The sequence below is a fragment of the Malus domestica genome, chromosome 05 (genome assembly GCF_042453785.1).
Source record: "Malus domestica chromosome 05, GDT2T_hap1".
NCBI classification, from domain to species: domain Eukaryota; kingdom Viridiplantae; phylum Streptophyta; class Magnoliopsida; order Rosales; family Rosaceae; genus Malus; species Malus domestica.
In genome coordinates, this window is record NC_091665.1 from 36,230,939 (window position 1) to 36,251,546 (window position 20,608).

At 37.9% G+C, this 20,608-nt stretch overlaps 2 protein-coding genes, 1 long non-coding RNA gene and 1 pseudogene across 4 annotated transcripts; 1 reads left to right on the plus strand and 3 right to left on the minus strand.

The window, feature by feature from the left end:
* Nucleotides 1-4,565: 4,565 nt before the first annotated feature.
* LOC139196532 (receptor-like protein EIX2) lies at nucleotides 4,566-7,724 on the minus strand. 2 transcript variants are annotated; one of them, XM_070822663.1, is made up of 2 exons: nucleotides 7,324-7,720; nucleotides 4,566-5,757 (listed from the first exon to the last, which is right to left on the minus strand). In XM_070822663.1, exons 1-2 carry the CDS (start codon nucleotides 7,715-7,717, stop codon nucleotides 4,706-4,708), a joined length of 1,446 nt encoding a protein of 481 aa, XP_070678764.1. In that variant the 5' UTR covers nucleotides 7,718-7,720; the 3' UTR covers nucleotides 4,566-4,705. The 2 variants fall into 2 exon arrangements, with proteins under 2 accessions (XP_070678764.1, XP_070678763.1); XM_070822662.1 differs by having other exon boundaries at nucleotides 4,566-7,724.
* A 2,124-nt stretch (nucleotides 7,725-9,848) lies between these two features.
* LOC103407467 (uncharacterized) lies at nucleotides 9,849-11,936 on the minus strand. Its single transcript, XR_011581541.1, has 3 exons — nucleotides 11,656-11,936; nucleotides 11,459-11,556; nucleotides 9,849-10,049 (listed from the first exon to the last, which is right to left on the minus strand). It is a non-coding gene; the product is annotated as an uncharacterized lncRNA (long non-coding RNA).
* Nucleotides 11,937-13,219: 1,283 nt separating this feature from the next.
* LOC139196241 (actin-related protein 2/3 complex subunit 2A-like) lies at nucleotides 13,220-16,190 on the plus strand (annotated as a pseudogene).
* A 111-nt stretch (nucleotides 16,191-16,301) lies between these two features.
* LOC139196242 (receptor-like protein EIX2) lies at nucleotides 16,302-19,406 on the minus strand. The gene has a single exon (XM_070821915.1). The coding sequence runs from the start codon at nucleotides 19,404-19,406 to the stop codon at nucleotides 16,302-16,304; it is 3,105 nt and encodes a 1,034-aa protein (XP_070678016.1).
* Nucleotides 19,407-20,608: the final 1,202 nt, after the last annotated feature.

Below are 20,608 nucleotides of genomic sequence, written 5' to 3' on the forward strand. Positions count from 1 at the left end.
AAAGGTTGTGTCTCCATTGCAGTGCGAGTGCAGAGCAACACAGCGACAACACTTGACATGAAAAGAAAAGCTTGAGACATCGCAGACACATATGGTTAAATAGGGTATATTAGTGCTTTCACATTAATTTTTTGTTATAATTATCATAATTTTGAAAGTGTGGCTATAATTCTATATGGAGTTCAAATTTTGGTTAGGAAGATTTTATTTGAACTCATCTAACCTCTTTCTACACCCAACTTATTCTATTCACCCAGTGTTTTTTTATTAAAGAATTAATCTCTTTAAACCTAAATTTATTACCTAAACTACCCTCTCAAACTCAATTCAAAATGTAAAAGTATCTTTACACTCATTCCCTTTATAAAATAACATATCTAATTGAATGTTTTTCTTTTCAAAGAGGAGTCCTTGCCCCTCTATAATTGCATATGCCGTAGGACTAGCATTTCCATGGCTGCTTTTTTTCTTTCTGCTAGCACAACCCATCCATGGACTTGGGATCCAAGAGATCATTCCATAAACTTGAATTTGCCAAGAGAATGTTATGCAAGCTCCAGTTCGGTCCTTTTTAAATCGAGCATTTTCATGTACTTTTTAAGAAATTTTGAAGTGACATAGGGTTGGGTGTTTTGCTGCTACGTTAATAAACAAATAAACAAATTGGTGCTATTTCAAATAAAAAAGGTGCAAGACATGCCACCCGCTAGTTCGTGGTTAAGGTTGAGCAATCTTTATTTGCACCAAGAATCAAGTTTTATGTTTTTGCGGTACTAATAAAAAATCATGGCACTGGTGTTTTGGGGCGCATATAGATGGCAGAAAAAAAACAAATATAATATAATATAAAAAGTATGAAATTTAATCCAAAGAAGAAGCAAACAAACAAAATATCCATAAATTGAGTCACACCTTAGTTGGAGAATTAAAAACTTCAAAATCACCATCTATCAATAGAAAAACTTGTTTTTCTCTATCAGAGCTATTGTGGTCGGAATGAACGTAGGATAAACAAAGGGTGATGCTAGGGTTTAATTATCGTATGTGGTTCTATTGATAAATTTGATTTTTATTATTAATTTCATTTTGTACTGAATAATGATTATGCAATATGATAAAATAGACAATTAACATTTAAAATTTAAGTTGACGTAAAAAGAGGTTAAATGAGTTTAAATAAAATTTCCCTTTTAATTATTTATCCAAATTTCTTTTGTGCCAATGCAGGATGTCACTTTTTGATAATGTCTGGGAAATGCTCGTACCGGACCCCAAGAAAGAATTTGTCAAATGAATTGCTCGTAGATAATACAAAGGCAATAATGTCAACTCTCAGCTAGTCAAAGTCTTTTTCCTTTTTCTCTTAAACAAATGATATTATTTACACTAAGAGGTGGGAGAGTGTGCTAAACCTCACAATAAGCTAACAATAATATGATTGAAATTTGCCTTTGGCGAGAATTGAATTGAAGACCTCTAACTTACCAATGTAGAAGAATACTACTAGACCGTAGTATTAAATGGCAGTCAAAGTATTTCTTGACTTTCATATATCTATTTTTTTGTTCTTTTATCATTATTCTAAAAAGTCCAGCCTAAGGTCGCTTAGGGCCTGTTTAAACGCTAAGTTGCTGACCACCGCTACGATTAATCACTAGATATTTAAAAAATCAAAAAGACGTCTAGACATGCCTAAACGCCTAGGAGTTCGTCAAAATTCTAAGCGCCTAGGTATTTGTCAAAATTCCAATGAACATGGTGAAGATTGCAATTAAGTTGCAAGACCGCTGTGCGATGGGGTTGTCACGTTCCTTACATAGTCAATTCCTCAATGGGAAATACAAGACATTTTCTATGAATTTTTTATGATTGATAAGTAGAAATTGGGATGGCCAACGGGCAAAACATAGTCATTCCTCAATGGGAAATACAATACATTTTCTATGAATTTTTTATGATGGATAAGTAGAAATTGGGATGGCCAACGGGCAAAACATAGTGGGTTTGGGCTACTGAGCATAATAACCAAATTTTATGGAGGTTGGCAAGTTAAAATCAATATTTGAAATTATTACCCGCCAGATTCCAAGTGTTCAATCCATTTTCCATGTTTGCCACTTGCAAGTCTACTGAATTTGATTAACAAATACGGATTGAAATAGATAAGACCATGTAATGTTTTGGCATTAAAGTCTTTAATGGGTTGGTGGGTTTCTCAATTGGTTTCTCAGAGACGAAAGAGAAATGAGTTAATAAGGCCAAATTTGGATTATAATACATCTTATCCTCTTATCTATGCTTTTAACCGACTTTTAACGGAAATCTTCTTTATGGGGTAAGTTTGCTAACGGTCTTGACCACAAAGATTTAATTCCTAATTTTTTTTACTACATGCGTTACTATGCAAGTAATCAATGACCGTGGGGATGATTAATCTAATTTGGCCTAAAATAAATGCATAATATACCTTCGTGTTTTAATGGCTCGTTTGATAACCATTTTTTTTCTCCAAAGTGTTTTGACGTTGATCGCCAACAAAGAAATAATATTAGGATTTTATTTATTCAGTACCAATGTTGTATATTCCAGTATGTCATTATTTTCATGCCTCTTTCACAGCACAGCAAGAATATTAATTTTTTTGAGAAATGAAAGGGCATGACTATGATTTTCAATATAGGATCTAGTTAAATTATTACATCACAACATATATATATATATATATATATATATATATATATATATAAGGTTAGTGTTGAAGCATCTGATAATAAATAGTTAAACAAATTCTGTTACGGTTGTTTAATTAAGGGATGTATTATCCACACACTCCATTTTATTTCTCACACACCCATGATAATTTATGTCCGTTGATCTACTTCAATTCATCCGATCCGACGGTCAAAAATAAAAAAGATGTGTGAAAGTAAAATAGGGTGTGTAGATATCACACCCTTTAATTAAAACAAGGAGAACACTTGGGTACTCACAAGAGAGTACCCAATATATTGATTTTATTACGTGGAACAATTAAATAACGACACATGTCCATTTAACATATAACCAATCAACCTTTATTCTTCTGGCCAAACCTGTGTTATTCTGCTATCCAAACACATGTCTTCTTCCTCAGTGAAACACTACCCAGCGGCCCATCCCAATCCACCATCTTTTCCGACCACCACCAACCAGAGTCGCCCAATCAACCATCCTTTAAACACACTGATCAATCTCCTTCCTTCCTCCCTTGATTTGGTGCTTCCATGGCAAATCTACCATGGCTGCCGCCAGACTCACCCCCTTCACCTCTCCACCCAATCGCCTCCCTCATTACCAACGTGTTTCCTCTTTAATCCCTCTCTTCTCCGGCGAGCAATTACCAATATTTCTCTTTTCCGTCGACCCCAGCCAACCCCACTCTCTCAGAGCAACTCCACCCTTGGAGTCATCCCCCCTGGCAATCCACTATTGAATCCACCATATTGAACAGTAACTGCCTTTAATGAATAATAACTACCATTAATGAACAGTAATTACCTTTTGCATCTCCACCCTTGGAGCCCCTCCTGGCAATAGGTAATAAAATAGTAGTTTTTTTTGTTTGTTTAAATAATATAAAATAAAAAAAAATAGGGAAATGGGGCTGTAGGGCCTTGGGCTGACACAAAAAACAATAAAAAAATGCCTTGGCCCTCGGGCTGCAGGCCTGTCAACTATCCACTCCCCTTGTGCTCGGGCTCCCACTCTCACTCGGGCCCTCCATGGCTGGAGAAGAATCAACAGGCCCTCAGGCCCCTTCCTGCAGCCCGTCCCCCGTCCAAAAATGAAGGCTGGAGTTGCTCTCATGCTCTTCGACGACGTCGGGTTCGAATATGAATAGTCACGGGAGGGAGTGTGGGTGTTTCTGGACGTTTGGTTACAAGAATAGTGGGGATTGATGGAAAAATTTGGGTTGGATTTGATGTAACCAGAGGTTGGAAGAAAGAGATCGACGGAGCAAAGTTCGACGGAAGTGACAGGAACGGGATGAGATATGGGGCATAGGCTTAAAGCAGAAGTTGGCTGTTTGGTTATAGGTGCAAGGTTATAGCTGGTTGTTTGGTTATAGGTTTAGAGAGCTATTGTAAATTACACGTAGCTATATTTAACTGGACCACATGACAATGTCAGTATATTGGGTCCTCCCCGATGAGGACCCAAGTATTACCCATAAAACAATCCTAAACCTTAAATTGTAAACCCACTTGATTTAAAGAAACTTTAATAAAAAGCTTCTGGTATTATTCACTTTAACGAAAAATTATATTTTTACACTAAAAAATCAATTATGGTACTATTCATTTTACCCTTTATTTTGTCCTTATCATTAAAACTCAAAGTTTTTAAACTATTTTCATTAGTTTTTCTTTGAGTTAATGACTTAATTAAACATGATGTCAGGTGTAACTTTCTTTTTAATTTAATAAGACTCTTGCTGAGTTTTTTTTTTTTTTTTTTTTTGTCAAAATAAAAAACAAATGAACATGAATCTCTTTTGGTTGTTGTATTAGGTCGAAACCCTTGCAAAACAAGCAATAGTATATATACTCCATTCATAATTTATTGGTAACTTATTACATACAATACTGTTAAAATGCATTGGTAACTTATTACATACATATTACTCAAGTACTTTGATTTCAAAAAGTACTATTTACTGCTATAATCAAAAGTTCCTTCGAAAACGACCAAGTACTTTCACTGCAATTGCTAACTTTGCCTTATCCTTGATGGTATCAAACCACCGAAAATAGGCATACCTCCATGACTTCTTCAAAACCAATGTGCCACAAACGCCCCAAAAGCCTACGATAAAGCCAAGTACCAAGCTAACAAAGAACCACAACTCATCATGTCCATCTTCATTGTCATTGTCTTTTGGATCCTTGGCAGTAGGATTGCCATCTTCTGAGCATGCAGTAGAAAGAGGAAACCCGCAAAGAAACGGGTTGCCCTCGTAAATGGATGAATCGATCAGTGTTTGGAGCTGGTTGCCCAAAGGAATTCTGCCACTCAAGTTGTTATACGATACATTCATGTAAGATAAGAAGGTCAAGGATGAAAGACTTTGAGGAATCTGTCCCAAAAGTTGGTTGAGTGAGAGATCAAGATTTTCGAGCTGCACCAAATTTCCAATCTCCAAGGGGATGTCTCCGCTTAATTGATTCATCGATAAGTTCAAGTTGTGCAGCAGAACGAGGCTGCATATTTCTTCAGGGATTTCACCTTCAAGGCAGTTCGCTGAAAGATCAATGCTTTTTACATACATCAGAGATGTGTTATACTGGAGTTCTCTTCCTTTCATCACTCCTGTTTGTTGAGCGTACTCCAGATATATATTATAAGCACTGTAATAAGCAACTTTCAGAGCAGTGAGATTATTCAAGCACTTGGGAATAGTCCCTGTAAAGCTGCTGTGAGCAAGGTCTAAGATGTGGAGGTTCTCGAGATTGCACAACTGTTGAGGGATATGTCCACTTAGAAAATTTGACCTCATTCTTAGGATTGACACGAACGGCACGTTCAATCCTATCCATGAAGGTATTTTCCCAGTAAATTTATTGTCCCCAAGATCAATGTTCCTCAAACAAGTGCAATTTTCCAAGGATTGAGGAATTTCACCTTCGAGATTATTGTTGTTCATCTTCAACATGAAAAGAGAACCCAAGGCACCCATTGAACTAGGAAGCTTGCCTGACAGATTGTTGTATGCAGCATCTAAAATCATTATGTCAGTCAATAAACTCCATTCTTGTGGGAATTCTCCAGATAACTGATTGCTTCTCAGAGAAAGGAGTAACAAGTTTTTCAAGTTGCCAATGGAGGGCGGAATGGTACCGTTCAAATGATTTTCTGCAAGATAGAGTGATTCCAATTTGGGAAACTTTTGGTCCAAATTCAATGGGATTGGCCCTGAAAATGAATTGGTTTCCAGCTTAAATTTAACCACATTGTCGCCTGACCAAAGTGGTAATGGCCCTTGAAATTGGTTGTGACTCAAATCGAAAATCACTGCATTCGGGAATTTCAATTGGAGTGGAAGTTTTCCATGGATTTGATTGTGAGATAAATCCAAGTACTGAACACGGGAAGATATCTTCAAGAACCAGTTCTCGGGTATGGAATCTGAGATTTCAGTACCATGAAGTTTGACAAAAAGTAGTTCAGTTTGAGACTGAAGCCATACCCCAAAGGCAGGACCTACTTTACAGTAGCCAATGTTAATTTTGTGAAGCATGAAAGGAGGAACCCAATCATAAGACACTTTAAAAGTGAGGGGAATAGGTAGAATTGGCTTTGGGTCTACTCTGCCTAATGCAAAGTATTTTAATCTTGTGAGATTTATGAAATGGGATTCAATTAAAAAGCCCTCCCACGGGTTGAACGATAGATCGAGGTGAACTAGCTGAGAGAGTTGCCCTAAACTTTTAGGAATGGACCCATTCATATTATTATCGTAGAGGGTAAGAAACTTCAAATTGTGTAGCATCCCTAAAGAGGCAGGCAATTTGCTTTGCAACATATTCGATGACAAATCCAGTGACTCTAAAACACTATTGGGACAACTTGATAAACCACCCAAAAGCTCTTGAATCCCTCCATCAAATTGGTTCTGTGCAAGATTTAAGATCTTTAGATTGCAAAAACTCCCAATAAGTTTTGGAATTTGACTCTCGAGGCTATTGAAAGATAAGTCAAGGTGTTCAAGTGATTTGAAGCTTTCAAATTCACTTGGCAAGGGACCCCTCAAAGAATTTCCGCTTAAATCAAGTTTTCTGAGGTTAGTCAGATTGAAAAACCATTCAGGAAACGGAAACTTCAAATCGTTGTATGACACGTCAAGGATCAAAAGTGATGCAAGACTAAAATTTGCCGGTGAAAGTGGTGGAAGGCCTTGAATTTGGCATGATGACAAGTGCAACTCTACTAGGAAAGGTAGCATGTTGACAACATTTAGCCAACTTACCCTGATGTCACTGAGGTCCAGTCCTTTGAGATTGAGGTACTTTAGGGAAGAGAGACGAGAAAGCCAATTCAAGTTTTCGGAAGGGAGTTCAAGCAAAGAGTTGTGAGATTCTTCGCTGAGGTCAAGATAGTTCAAGTTTGACAAATTACCAAGATGAGGTGGAATCTCTCCTCCAAATGAAGCAGATGAGAGATTGAGATACCTCAAACTTTTAATCCGACCAAAGAATTCGGGAATGGAAATCCCTCGAAAATCATTCTGGCTTAGGTCTAGGTAATTCAAATGTTTCAATCTAAGCAAAGAAGGATTTATCTTACCACCCAAAGAAGAGTACTCCATCTCGTCCCTCTCTCCATCAAAACCAGAAAGTGTATACATGTACGCATTCCGGAGATTCATCATTTCAACACGACCTGTGCTGTTGTTGCATGAAATTCCCTTCCACTGGCAGCAGTCAAGTCCAACCCACGAAGAAAGCCTCCTGGAAGGATCAGTAACACCTTCTTTGAAGGCGAGAAGCGCACGTCTCTCTTCATCGATGCATGAATTCACACTAGTGTGTAGATGTGAAGAGGCCAAAAACAAGAGGAGCAAATAGTGAGCTATTTTGAGGTGATAAGAAGTGTTGAGTACGTAAGTTGCAAAGCTAGCCATCGTTGTACAAACTTCTCTTTGCTTAGGTGGAGATAGCTTCTGAAGTTCTGAGCACATAGCTGAATTTATAATTGAGATCATGCCTCCTAAATTCCAAATTTCATGAGTGCGCTAAGTTTTGGGCACCTGAGTCTTTGATTGGGACGCTTTCCACTTATTTCAAGCTCCAATTTTTCCGCACTAGATGTTGATGGTTCAAAGGCATTGTTCCAATATTATTTTTTTTGAAAACAAATTGCCGACACTGACATTCCAAAATGGAATTGGATCCTCTCCTAAGCTTGGGCTCAAAAGCCTCCTGACCGACACATACGGATCGTTGGATTTTGATTCAACGACTACGATTATTATAATTTTTAGAAGGACCTCATGTTTGAAGTCGTTAGATCAAAATCCAACGACCCGTGTGTGTTGGTCAGAAGGCTCCTAAGCCCAAGCTCAAGAGAGGATCCAATTCCTTCCAAAAGATCACCAAAGTCATGATGTTTGCTTTCTATGTGAGAACTTGTACTAGAATACTTAAAGGAAAATTCAAGAAAATATGGAAAAACATGATTTATTTAGTAGCCTGCAAGTACATTACACAAACGTGATAGGGTTAATTGATTTAGTATTGTTGCGTAAACCGTCTGAGTAATTAACTTATAAAATAAGTTAGAAAGTAGCTGATCATACAAAATTAAGTTAATTAAATCCTCTGAGTAACGTTGATCTATCTTCTAAACTCCTAACTTATGGATTTTATGGAACAGCAAGTGCAACTATCAGCTCTAGAAGTGGAATACCAGGGATTGCCGATGGTTTGATGCCCCCTCACTCACTATTCATCAGGCAAGTGTTAGTGAGACTTGGAATGTGCATGTCAAAATCCTCCCTAGTACATTTGGAAGATAAGTACTCAAAGGAAATGCCCAGCGAGGTCGATATGCAGTTAACTGAACTGAGCGTGCCATGAAGATTATGTCACCAACAAACACAAAAGTCCCGCCACGGTTAGATCCGTCACCGAACTTATTAAATTTTAATCACATCATTGGCATTCAAGCAGTGGCCTTTCTCAATTCTAACTGGATGGCCATCATCTAACATGGTTGCATAAGCACAGGGAACAGTTGTAAATGCAGTAAGATCATCGGGACAAGAAGACTGGTTATTGGCCATAATTATCTGCTTGCTTTCTTCCATCATAGAATTAGGCATACAATACCCCTTTCTTCTATTGACTGTCCCAAAGCCTGGGACATCTAGGGAATGGTTATAAAACTAACCAAAGATGATGTTCAGGAAGCTTAATTATTCCTACACTAACACTTTCTTCCTCCGCACCGCAGGACAAGTTTCACGATTGCTATCCGAGCCGTACTAGTGGAGTCACTGAGTGACGTGCGAGTTTGGAAAATGATAAACTTGAAACCATTCGAACAAACCAAAATTTCATATTATGAATAAACTTACAAAAATCTGAGTTGAGCAAGAAGCAAAAGTCTCTTTACGTGTTGCTAGTGGTACAGGTGTGACTGTGAAATTATTATTATTATCTTTTAAGGTCTTTATCGGTCGTTTAAAAAATAGGTAACCTTGTAATTAAAATTTTCATTAAAAAGCGGATGGGAAGATAAGACATTGGGATGAGAATGAAATCGGTTTGAAGAAGAATGTGGGGTGATAGAAGGCGTCCCTGAATTATTGGATAGAAGAATTTCATTGTACGTACAAAACAACCAATAATAATATGCGCATCCAGGGTCACAAATCTGTGAAAGATTTGGTATCGCAGTAGCCTTGAGTTGAACGCTCCTCTCCTTCCCTTCCTTTTTGGGTGTAATTTGAAGCGTCTTGACAAGAATCCCGCAAGTTATGAGTCCCCTATATGAATCCGTCATGACAAGGCAGACTTGTCAATTTCCTCAGCAGATGAAACACTAGTGGTACAGTGTGAATGAAAATTAGCAGGCAATTGATCAATATCCCTAAGCTTCAAAGTTGTGATCATAGTTTTCTCATAAGGTTCAATGAGGTAGACTACAATCTTAGAGGGCGCGAAACCGCCATTGACACGTCCCGATCCCGATGCCCTCGGGATATCAGGATGGTCACGTGTTGGCCGACACCCGAAGGGTAACGAAAACCATTTAATTTAAGTAAAAGCTCATAAATAAGCTAAAACAGACAAAATGAACTAGTAAGATAATACTAAAGTTCAACTACTAATTAATAAAATTATGATCATACACACAAGTTCAGAGCATACGTCTATTACATAGTACAAACTTAATTTAAGATAGAGACGTGCTATATTACAATAAATGTCGAAGCAAAGGAAATATAGCACTGAATCATTGGTAAGGAAATGCCTCGTAGCTTAAATCGTAATCCTCATTCGTAGATCCTGAAGGAGGCGCAAAACAAACGTGAGTGGACCAATTTAATATATATATATATATAGTAAAACAGTTATCACCATACTAACCCCCAGATTTATGAAAACACATATATAATGAAACACATAGGTTTTCCGAACCCTAGCATGTCGTGCAGTATCTCAAATTCACAACTTGTATAAATAATAAACACTAGTGATTTATCCGATAACCTCTAGGCCCTATGCCGGCTCCCCGTCTCTGAGCAGACAATCAGAAGAAAATACACTTCAAGCCCCGTATCGGCTCCCCGTCTCTGTGCTAAATAGCCAGAGGAAACACACTCCAGACCCTATGCCAACACCAAACCGTCGTCCTAGACGGACCAGAATCTATCCCTACGTCCCGTAGCGGAAATGACCACTAGATAAGTACAAAACCATTGAATATATCTATATTGAAAAACAACTTCATAGTATAAAGTCATCCATTATCTATACTATAAAGAGGTGTTCTAAACATGTTCTAAATATCATATCATCATCCATCGAATATTCTATAAGAACATGGGTTATAGGAAAAATAGTAATAATTCAATCTAGTCTCTGTGAGCATGTTATCTCACAAAACATTTCATAAAACATAATTATTAAATCATGCTTTTCATGTATGCATTTCTATTATTAAAACATGCTTTTGAAGGGGTCCATTCATAGTACTCTGATGGTGCAAAGCTGTACCAAAAAGGTATAACGGAATCACCGTCAATAATTGCACCTATTCACATAAATGAGTACCTTTAGTCAAACTCTATTCAAACGATTAAATTTGGGAAAACGGACTAAAAAACGGGTCCAGAACGTCGACATTAGCCTAGAAAAGGTCCCGGACAAAACCCCGAAAAGTCAACTCAAAAGTCAACATTGACCGTGGACCAGTCAAAGTCAACTCTAACAGTTGACTGAGTCAACTGTCAGAGTCAACTGGTCCAAGGGTCAAAGTCAAACTGGGCTTTGGATTGGGTTGGGCCGAATGGCCCTAAGGGTTTTGAGTTTAAATTAAAGGTTAATGGGTTTGGGAAAGGGCTGAAAGCCCAATTTCTAATTGGCCCTAAGGCCTTAATTTCTAGAACAGAAATAAACAAAACCTAAAAAGGTTTTGGGTTGGTCTAATGGGCTACAGGCCCTATACATAACGGCCCGAAGGCCTTTGGGTCTTAATAATTAAATAAAAACAATTAAAAGAAACTGGGTTAGGGGGATTGGGCTAGGCTCACCAAGGGCCTAAGGCCCGAGTGACTCAGCAACGGCCCGGAAGCCCTGGCGTCGACGGAGAAGAACGCCGGAGCTTCTACAGCTCCGGCAGGCCTCAAACCTAGCTTTTAGGGTCCGATCTAGGCATCAAATCGAAGTACAAGACTAGGGGAACAACTTTATACCTTCCTTATGTCGTAGAACGGTCGGAGATGGTCAGAACTTCCCTCGACACCCACGGTTCGCCGGAGATGGGTGTGCTTACACCCGAGCCAAACTCGTCCTAAAACCTCCAAAATCACGTAATAAAACCCAATTAAAACTCATTTAAACCACATTCCAACAATATTCTAGGACGAAAAAGGAAGGATTCGAGGCTTACCTAACCGGAGGAATAGAAATCTCGTCGGAATTCCTTTTCAGGTTTCTGTCCTCGCAGCACGGGAAAGAGGGAGAGAGAAGGATGAGGAATTGATAATGGTGATGGCTTCTCCGCGCACGAGTGTGCCTCAGCGTGTGGGTGTGTGCGATTTAGTTGAAGAGATGGAGATAAATGAGAGATCCGAGAGGGAGAGAAGGGAAAGACAGAGAGAGAAAGAAAAAGATGGGGGGTTTCACTTGGATTGTCTGCCCTCCCATTTAGGTGCCCCTTCTGTTTTGTGTGGTCACGGTTAAGTCACGTCTATATTTTATATTATTTTTTTATAAAAATAATAAAACAAAAAAAAATAGTAATATAAAATGTTGACGTGGCTTAACCGTGACCACAAAAACAGAAGGGCACAGAAATTGGAGGGCAGACAATCCAAGTCCTCATCCAGGGGGAACAGAGAGAAATGGGAGAAGTGATGGGGTGCTGCCACGTGGCAGCTTAGGAAGAAAAGGAATCCAAAATTTAAATCCAAATTGGTAGTCAAAATAAGACTAAATTGATAGATTCATAATATTTAGGGGTAATTACATAAATATATTTTTATAAATGGGGGTGGGTGTTCCAGCCATACTCATAAGTAAACCTAAAATAATTGGATAGAAGGCCTCCATGTATCATTGGTGCAAATACAAATAAACGACACTGCGCTAGAAGTACCAACACAATAGCCGGAGGAATTCAAACATTTGTGTTTTTATTCCTCACCTATCAAACTTCAAACATCTTCAATGTTTTTTCCCCCAAATATCATCATCACCTTTCTTATGTTCTTCAACATGCATTAAATTAATAGGGTACGGGTTTTGAAATTGGAACTTTTTTGACATTTAAAAGAGTAATATCACAAGGCGAGTAACTAGTTGGTGAAAAATTCACAACTTACTCCATTATAAGATATATTAGCGAAGTGATAAATTCATCAATAATTACATGTTGAAATGTTACAAGTTCATGTAAAATTGTTTTGTTCGTAAATATTTAAATTATAAATGTTTGATTATCTGGCCTATCAAACATTCAAATTTAGTAGAGATCATAGTAAATTCGAAACAGGATTAGTAAATGCGTTTCTCTCATTTTAATCATTCTCTATTTACTATAAACATGAATCTATCTAGTGTATTCTTGGACATTCTCCTTAGTGAGGCTGCCATGGAAGCAATATATTTTGTAGAATGTCTCAAAGACCTCGGAAGCCAAGAGCAACTACGCAAAGTGGCATAGTGAGAAGAAGAGAGGGAGGAATTTTGGAATATAGGAAAGTGCTAGGGTACCTAAGTTAATAACAAAATTCCGAAACTGGAACCATCAACCATCCGGCATCCAAATTTCAAAGGGAGCAAATAGCAAAAAAAAAAAAAAAAAAAAAAAAAAAACATTGTTGGATTGGAACTCCCTACTCCCTGATTGAATCGCCATGTCAAATTCTCCACTGTAGATCCATCTTAGCCATTTCTGTATTTTCTGAGCTCTCTCTACCTACGCACAAAAACCCTCAAATCTTCAAACCCAATTCAATCCCAATGATTCTATTGCAGTCCCACTCAAGATTCCTCCTCGACACTCAATCGCCTCCAAAAGTTCGTCCCTTTTCCCAATTCAACAGTCCAATTCTTCTTCTTCTTCTTCTTCTTCTTCTTCCTCCTTGTCACCCTCTCATTTTGGTATGGTACTATCACTGGGCCGAGTTAGACGACGTTCGCTACCACATTCAGGTGATAGCCCAGAATTCAATTTCGAATTTTGAACAGTCTTGATTAGATGGGTCGTGTAATGACATTGATATTATGCAGGTGACAATGAAGAACCACATATCTTATTGCTTTTGGTATCGCTAACGACTCCACCTCCGGAAACTGTGTTCTTGGGCGCCCCTCCCTCCGGAGCTACAGAGTCTGCATATGACGCGGTGGTTCAAATTCTTGACCCCCAAAGAGATGGGTTTAATCTTACCTTGAAGCTCAATCTCTCCAAACTCCTCCAGATGAAGGTTCAACGAGTTCCTTTTCTAAGTTCATTATAAAGCTTGCCATTGCCATGGGTATATGTTTTCAAAACATTTAGGAGATCTTGTTAAAGCCAGTCAAGGCAATGAATAAAAGTCGGGGTGGTATTCTTTTCGATGTTATTGCGTTTAAGTATGCAATTAGCTTGTTAGACAAGTTTGGCTTGTTTCCAAATAACTTTAGTTTCTTGGACTGCTTGGTTCATTGGTATAAAACCCTTCTTGGACTGCTTGGTCCATTGGTGTAAAACCCAACATTGTCTTAACTTTATTTGGATTCTACTAGATTATCCTCTTCCGGGCATTCCTTTTTCTTATACATTCCAATTCTATATATTTATCTATTGATTTTTCTTTGGCTGACTTCCAATTTTTCCTTTTTTTGACTTTGTTGTGTGGATGTCGATTTTGCCTAGAGTACAGACATCCTCTTTTGCTAAATATTGCATCTGTAAGAGAAGTGGTGCTAGGTGCTCCATTGCGAGGGGTTCTGAAGAAGCTTGCTGCAGGGACTGTTGCGTCCAATACTGATGAGCTTGTTGCTCTTTTGCATTGACCAAACAAGTCCTTTTTCCTTATTCCTCAGGTAAAATTACATGTTAAGGCTACCAAGTTATCATTTTGCTCTTTGTAGCTTTTATGTTCTAACCTTTAGCTACTTAAGAGGGACTGCGGGAGAAACTTATTCTGATAAAACTTGCGATGTTTTTTGCAGGCAGACAAAGTGACGGTAGTGTTCCCTATGAGATTCAAGGACTATAGATATTGTTCTTGCAACTTCCTTCTTGCAGGTTTGATAAGTATACAATCTTAAATTGGAAATGTGAATTTTTTACCCAGGAAGAGAATGTGAAGTCTATATGCTAGCTTGTTAAACACTGCTACCCTCCAAGCTACGCTTCCTTGGATCTATTTACTCTCGTTTGGATGTGTTTTAATTGCTAAGTGTGATAGTTTTATTACCATTTAGGAATTTGTGGAATCAAGAGGTATGGCCGGAATTAATAATGCCCCCTCCTTGTTCCTTCCCCTCCTTTAGAACTAAGGGAAGCTCCCACTGAGAGCAGTGTCTGCCAGGATTTGTCAATTTTGGTAATGTCAGGGAAATGGTCAGTTTGTTTTTTTATTTTCACTTTAATAAATTGTACAGTGTACCAGTGCAGTTATTTTTCCTTGTTACGTGGAAGGCAAGAAATTGGATCGAACAGTTTGGAGTTTATCAACTTTTCATGCTTATATTAGTTACCATGTTAAGGTGTGTCCTTTTTCACCTAAACTTGTTACTTCCATCTTTTATCCTCATCACTTAAACATATTATGTCATATTACTTTCTATTGATGACTGGATATGATATGATAAGGAAATTGTATAAAGTTAGTATCTTATGTGCATGAAATAAGATTTTTTCTTTGTCGTATATGCTTTGCTTTGTCTGATTTACTCTTGTTTACAGCCCGTCGTTCAATTTTTCCAAACTTCATTTATAAGTAATGTTGGACTAACTTCTTTTTCATGCTGTTAGTCCTTGTCCTCCACAACTTTTTTGTTCTGTCTGTCTATGCAGCTTGGAAGCGTACTATGTCTTCACTGATTAATGTGTATGTATTTCTTCATTTGATATGTTTGATCTCAATCACTTTTTGTGCATATTCTTTTGCAGTGTTTCAGAGGGTTTCATGCATACAAGGATGAGACGTTGGTGGAAGCTTTTATTGAGGTAGAATTTTCTCTTTCCAGTATAATTTAAGCTACACTATCTGTATTTCTTCAGTTGCTTGATAGTATCTTGAGTGGTTCTATATTAACCCCCACCGTTCTAAAATTTTTAAATTGATTTTACCCTGAGAAAAGAGAACTTGAATGAAAAATGGAATTTGTGTTCCCTTCTTCCACCCCCTCCTCCTCCCTTGTCTCTCAGTACATGCACATGTTTTGTTAACTTGACTGATCAGTATTTTGTATCACAAGCAAAGAGATCGGATGCAGCTATTCTTTCACTTAGGTTTGACCCCTAGTTTGCAATGAATCCCATCTGTGACAGAGCCGAATGCAGAGGATTGAATTTTGGGACTGGGGAGACAAACTATGTTGAGTCTGACCGTAGTTTGCATTCTGACATACAGCCTTTAGTCTATTAGAGTGTGGCATATAAGTTATCTGCTGTTTTACCTGGTTGCGTTGACAAATCTGTAAAATCTACATATTTTTTCCCACAGGCTCTTGATCGTGCTGAACCCGGTACGGAAAATGGAAAGAACGCTGCTCAAAGTAGATCATTCAAACGGCTGGTTTGTATCAATTTAATGCTCGTTCAAGAACCATAGTGATGAAATTGGTCTACTCTTATCTACTTTATGAAGAAAGTGTTATTTTGTTAATTTGCAACATTGAATGGATACCGTCACATATATATAGTTCGCTTTACGCGATTGATAAATTCAAACTATAATTTTTTATTAATTCCAGGTTAATACATAATTGTTTGTCGGAACATTTATTGAAAGATTAAACTGTTTTATTCAATACATAAGCTGCAAGTGCAAAAAACACAAAGCAGAAAAGAAAAAACATCACATATACATAGTAGTATCAAACATCAGAAAACATTCTTTGGAAACGACCCACTTCCAATGCAATTCCTAGTGCCACCTTATCTTTGATGTCATCGAAGAATTGAAAATAGGCATACCTCCACGATGTCTTTAAGATCAATGTACCGCAAACACTCCAAAAGCCTACTATGAAGCCAAGTACCACGCTGACATAGAACCACAACTTATCCTGATTTCCACCTTCATTCTTGTCTTTTGCATCCTTAGCTGGGAAAGTATTATCTTCAGGGCACTTATTTGAGAGAGGAACACCACACAACAATGGATTTTCCATATAAATGGAAGAAACATTGAGCGTTTGGAGCTGATTTCCTGAAGGAATTCTTCCGGACAAGTTGTTGTAAGACAAATTCAAGTGGGACAAAAAGGTTAAAGATGACAAGCTTTGAGGAATCTGTCCCGAGAGGCGGTTGTGTGAGAGATCAAGGGTTTCAAGCAAATGCAAGTTTCCGATCTTGGAGGGGATCTTTCCAGTCAATTGATTCTTGGACAAATTCAATGTACCCAGTAGAAGGAGACTACTTATTTCATCAGGGATTTCACCTCTTAACTTATTTGAAGAAAGATCAATGATCTTGACCAACATCAAAGTCTTGTTGTACACAAGTTCGCGTCCTTTTAGTGTCAGTGTGGCTTGCTCTTCATAACCAATAGATTGTGTATCTGATTCATCCACCAGTGAAGTCAAATTATGTAAACACATGGGAATAGTACCCGAAAGACTGTTGTGACTAAAGTCAAGGATATGAAGGTGGCGAAGATTGCACAATTGTCGGGAAATATGTCCACTAAAATAGTTGGATCGTAATCGTAGCCTAGACAATAAGGATACATTTGATCCTCCTATCCATAGAGGTATGTTACCAGATAATTTGTTGTCTCCAAGATCAATACTCTTCAAACTAGAACAATTTTTCAAGGAATCGGGAATTTCACCGCTAAAATTGTTGTTGTTGAGCTTTAATTCTGTTAGGGAACTTAATACTCCCAATGAAGTGGGAATATTGCCAGAGAGACTGTTTTGACCAACATCTAGATACAAAATATTGCTCTTTGCAATCCATACATGAGGGAATTCTCCAGATAGTTGGTTGCTCCTTAAAGACAAGACTTCCAATTGCTGCATGTTGAAAATAGAAGGAGGAATAGTGCCATTCAAATGATTCTCCGAAAGAGAGAGAGTGTTCAAATTGGGCATCATCTGGTCAATATTGGAGGGAATTGACCCAGAAAATAGATTGCTTCCAAGAAGAAGGTAAGTGACATTAGTGGACCACCAAAGTGGGAGTGGACCCTCCAACTGATTATGACTCAAATCAATATATTTTAGACTTGGAAATTTCAAATGTGAAGGGAAATTTCCACAAAATTGGTTGTTAGATAAATCCAAACTTTCGAGTTGGGAAGATAACAACAACCATTCCTCTGGTATAGAAGCCATGATTGCATTACCACGAAGAGTGACGTCAATCAGTTCAATTTGAGATTGAAGCCATACCCCAAAACTAGGACCCACCCGACAATTTGTGATCTTAATTGTGTGGAGCTTGAAAGGAGGAATCCAATCATAAGCCATGTCAAAAACAAGGGACATGGGTAGGTCAATGACTTGAACTTCTATTTGAAAATCTTGTAGTCTAGTAAGATTTATGAAATGGGATTCCGTTAGAACACCTTCCCATGAATTATAAGACAGATATAGAGAAATTAGCTGAGAGAGTTGTCCCAGACTTTCTGGAATGGAGCCGTTCATCTTATTAAAAGAGAGGTCCAATGTTTCCAAGGATAACAAATTTCCAATGGAATCTGGAATGGGCCCGTTCATGTTATTTTCAGCGAGGTCCAATGTTTTCAAGGATGACAAGTTTCCCATGGAATCTGGAATTGAGCCCCACAAATAGTTTTCACGGAGGTTGAGATTCTGTAAACTTTTAAACATTCCTAAGGAGGCCGGCAGTTGGCTATGCAGATCACAATTTGACAAAGCTAGTGACTCTACTGAATTATTTGGACAATTTGAGAAACGCCTCCAAAACTCTTCAATCCCCCCATCAAAATTGTTGTTAGAAAGGCTTAAAAACTTTAGCTTGCACAAATTTCCAATGACCTTGGGAATTTGACCTTTTAGGCCCGTATCAGATAAATCAAGGTATTCCAGAGATTTGAAGTTTGCAAATTCACTTGGGAAAGGATCACTGAAATTATTCGAGGCTAGATCAAGTTCTCTGAGATTAGTAAGATTAAAAAGCCAGCTGGGAAATGCAGAACTAAACATATTATTTGACAAATCAAGGATCAAAAGTGATGTCAAATTAATGTGTTGTAGTGAGATGAGTGGAATGCTTTCAATTTGGCACGAAGATAAGTGTAACTCTAACAATGAAGGAAGCATGGTAATATCATATGCCCAACTGACTCCGGTGCTGCGAAGGTTCATGTGTTTGAGATTAAGGTATTTTAGGGAAGAGAGGTGAGAAAGCCAATTCAAATTTCTGGAAGATAAGTCATGATTCAACCCGAGATCAAGAAAATTTAGGCTTGACAGGTTACCAAGAGAAGGGGGAATCTCTCCCTCAAATGATGCAGATGAGAGGTTGAGATATTGCAAACCTTTAAGCTCCCCAAAAAACTTAGGAATTTCATTGCTATGAAAAAAGTTCTTGCTTAGGTCTAGGTAATTTAAGTGTTTCAGTTTAAGCAAAGAATTATTTATCTTACCTCCCAAGCAAGACTTTTTATAAGCTGACTCTTCCAACTCGTCATAATAATCAGGATACGGATGTGGATTCCGGAGGTTCATTTTCACGACACGACCAGTGCTGTTGTTGCATGAAATACCTTCCCATCGACAGCAGTCGCGACCCACCCAAGAGGAAAGCCTACTGGAAGGATCAACAAGATGTTTTTTAAAGATGAGAAGCGCTTGTCTTTCTTCGTAGATGCATAAATTTGTTTTCACAGTGCTTGAAAGTTCATCACCATCGAAACAGAAACAGAGTTTGGTGGTACTCGGCATGTAGGAAGAGACCAAAAGCAAAAGAAGCAAATAGTGAGCAATACTAAGGTGATAGTTGGTATCCATTATTAGACACAATTTTCTTTGCTTTGCTGGTGATGATGTTTAGCAACTAATTTATAGGCGGGAGTTCACAACCCCCTTGACAAGTCCATCGCCTACACCACACATGCTGGTAGCCTCTACTTGGATGAATGTTGTGTCGTTATTTATAAATTTTCTAAACAAGGGAATTACTATTAACACTCAAAATCATCGTTGTCACACTAGTCGCTTTCTTATTTTGCTTTTCACTAATGGAAAATACAAAGATTTTTCTAGGGAATTTTTCTAATGAAGCCGTGTGGGAGCCGATGATAATGAATGCATGAATGAGATGGCTAGCCGCGGAAGTCTTGGTACACTGATTAGTTTTTGGAAAATCAATATGCAGCGGAGACTTTGAATAGTTAGTCTCCTGCGTCTGGAAGAGAGCAGCAAATATATCATAATTGATGAAAGGGATTGGAAGAGAGAAAAGAGGGGCCATTGACAACGCAATTGAGGATTATTTGCGGTAATTTTTTTTACTAGCGATAATTTAACTAATTTATCTAACATCCATTGCAGACAACAAAATCTAGATAAGAACAAAACTATAGCAATTAACAACTGAAAAAAGACTTAAAACAAGAACGGAAACATTTGTTTATAACTCTGGTTTGCAGCGACGAGAGGTAGAGTGACACAGGATAATGGAGATCAAAGAGAAACCACAAGTGAACACTTAAAAGATAAACAACTCGCCATTCTAAGGAATTCACCAAATAAGAGTCTAAGGATAAGAAGAAAACATTCATCACTAAACCAAGTTTAAAAGCAATTCTCAAATTTTGAATGATTATTTCCGTACATGAGTAGGGGTTTTAAATAGTCTAGGCATGGAACAACCTTCCATGAGTAGGCTAACCCTTACTAATGATCATACATGAACCACGGTTTAAAACTGTGCATAAACTTATTTTAATACTAATAATGACCTTAAATGAAACATTGAACAAAATTTTAATTAAATATGATGAATGCACCATCTAATAATTTGACGAGTCCAGTTTCGGTGTCATACGCTTCCACTGCGCAATAACTCATCCTCGAGTTTTGTTTGGTCTTCCTCAATCTTTCGGATGTCCAACTAACATTTTCCACTCATCCAATTTAACACCAATAAATTTGAAGAACTTGAAAAATTCCAAGAAACTAAACAATACAAAGAACTTTTGATTTTCCAC

What these genes read in the sequence shown, in the direction of transcription:
- LOC139196532 (XM_070822662.1), bottom strand. Translation starts at nt 7,717, where the DNA reads ATGTGCTCAGAACTTCAGAAGCTATCTCCACCTAAGCAAAGAGAAGTT.
- LOC139196242 (XM_070821915.1), bottom strand. Translation starts at nt 19,406, where the DNA reads ATGGATACCAACTATCACCTTAGTATTGCTCACTATTTGCTTCTTTTG.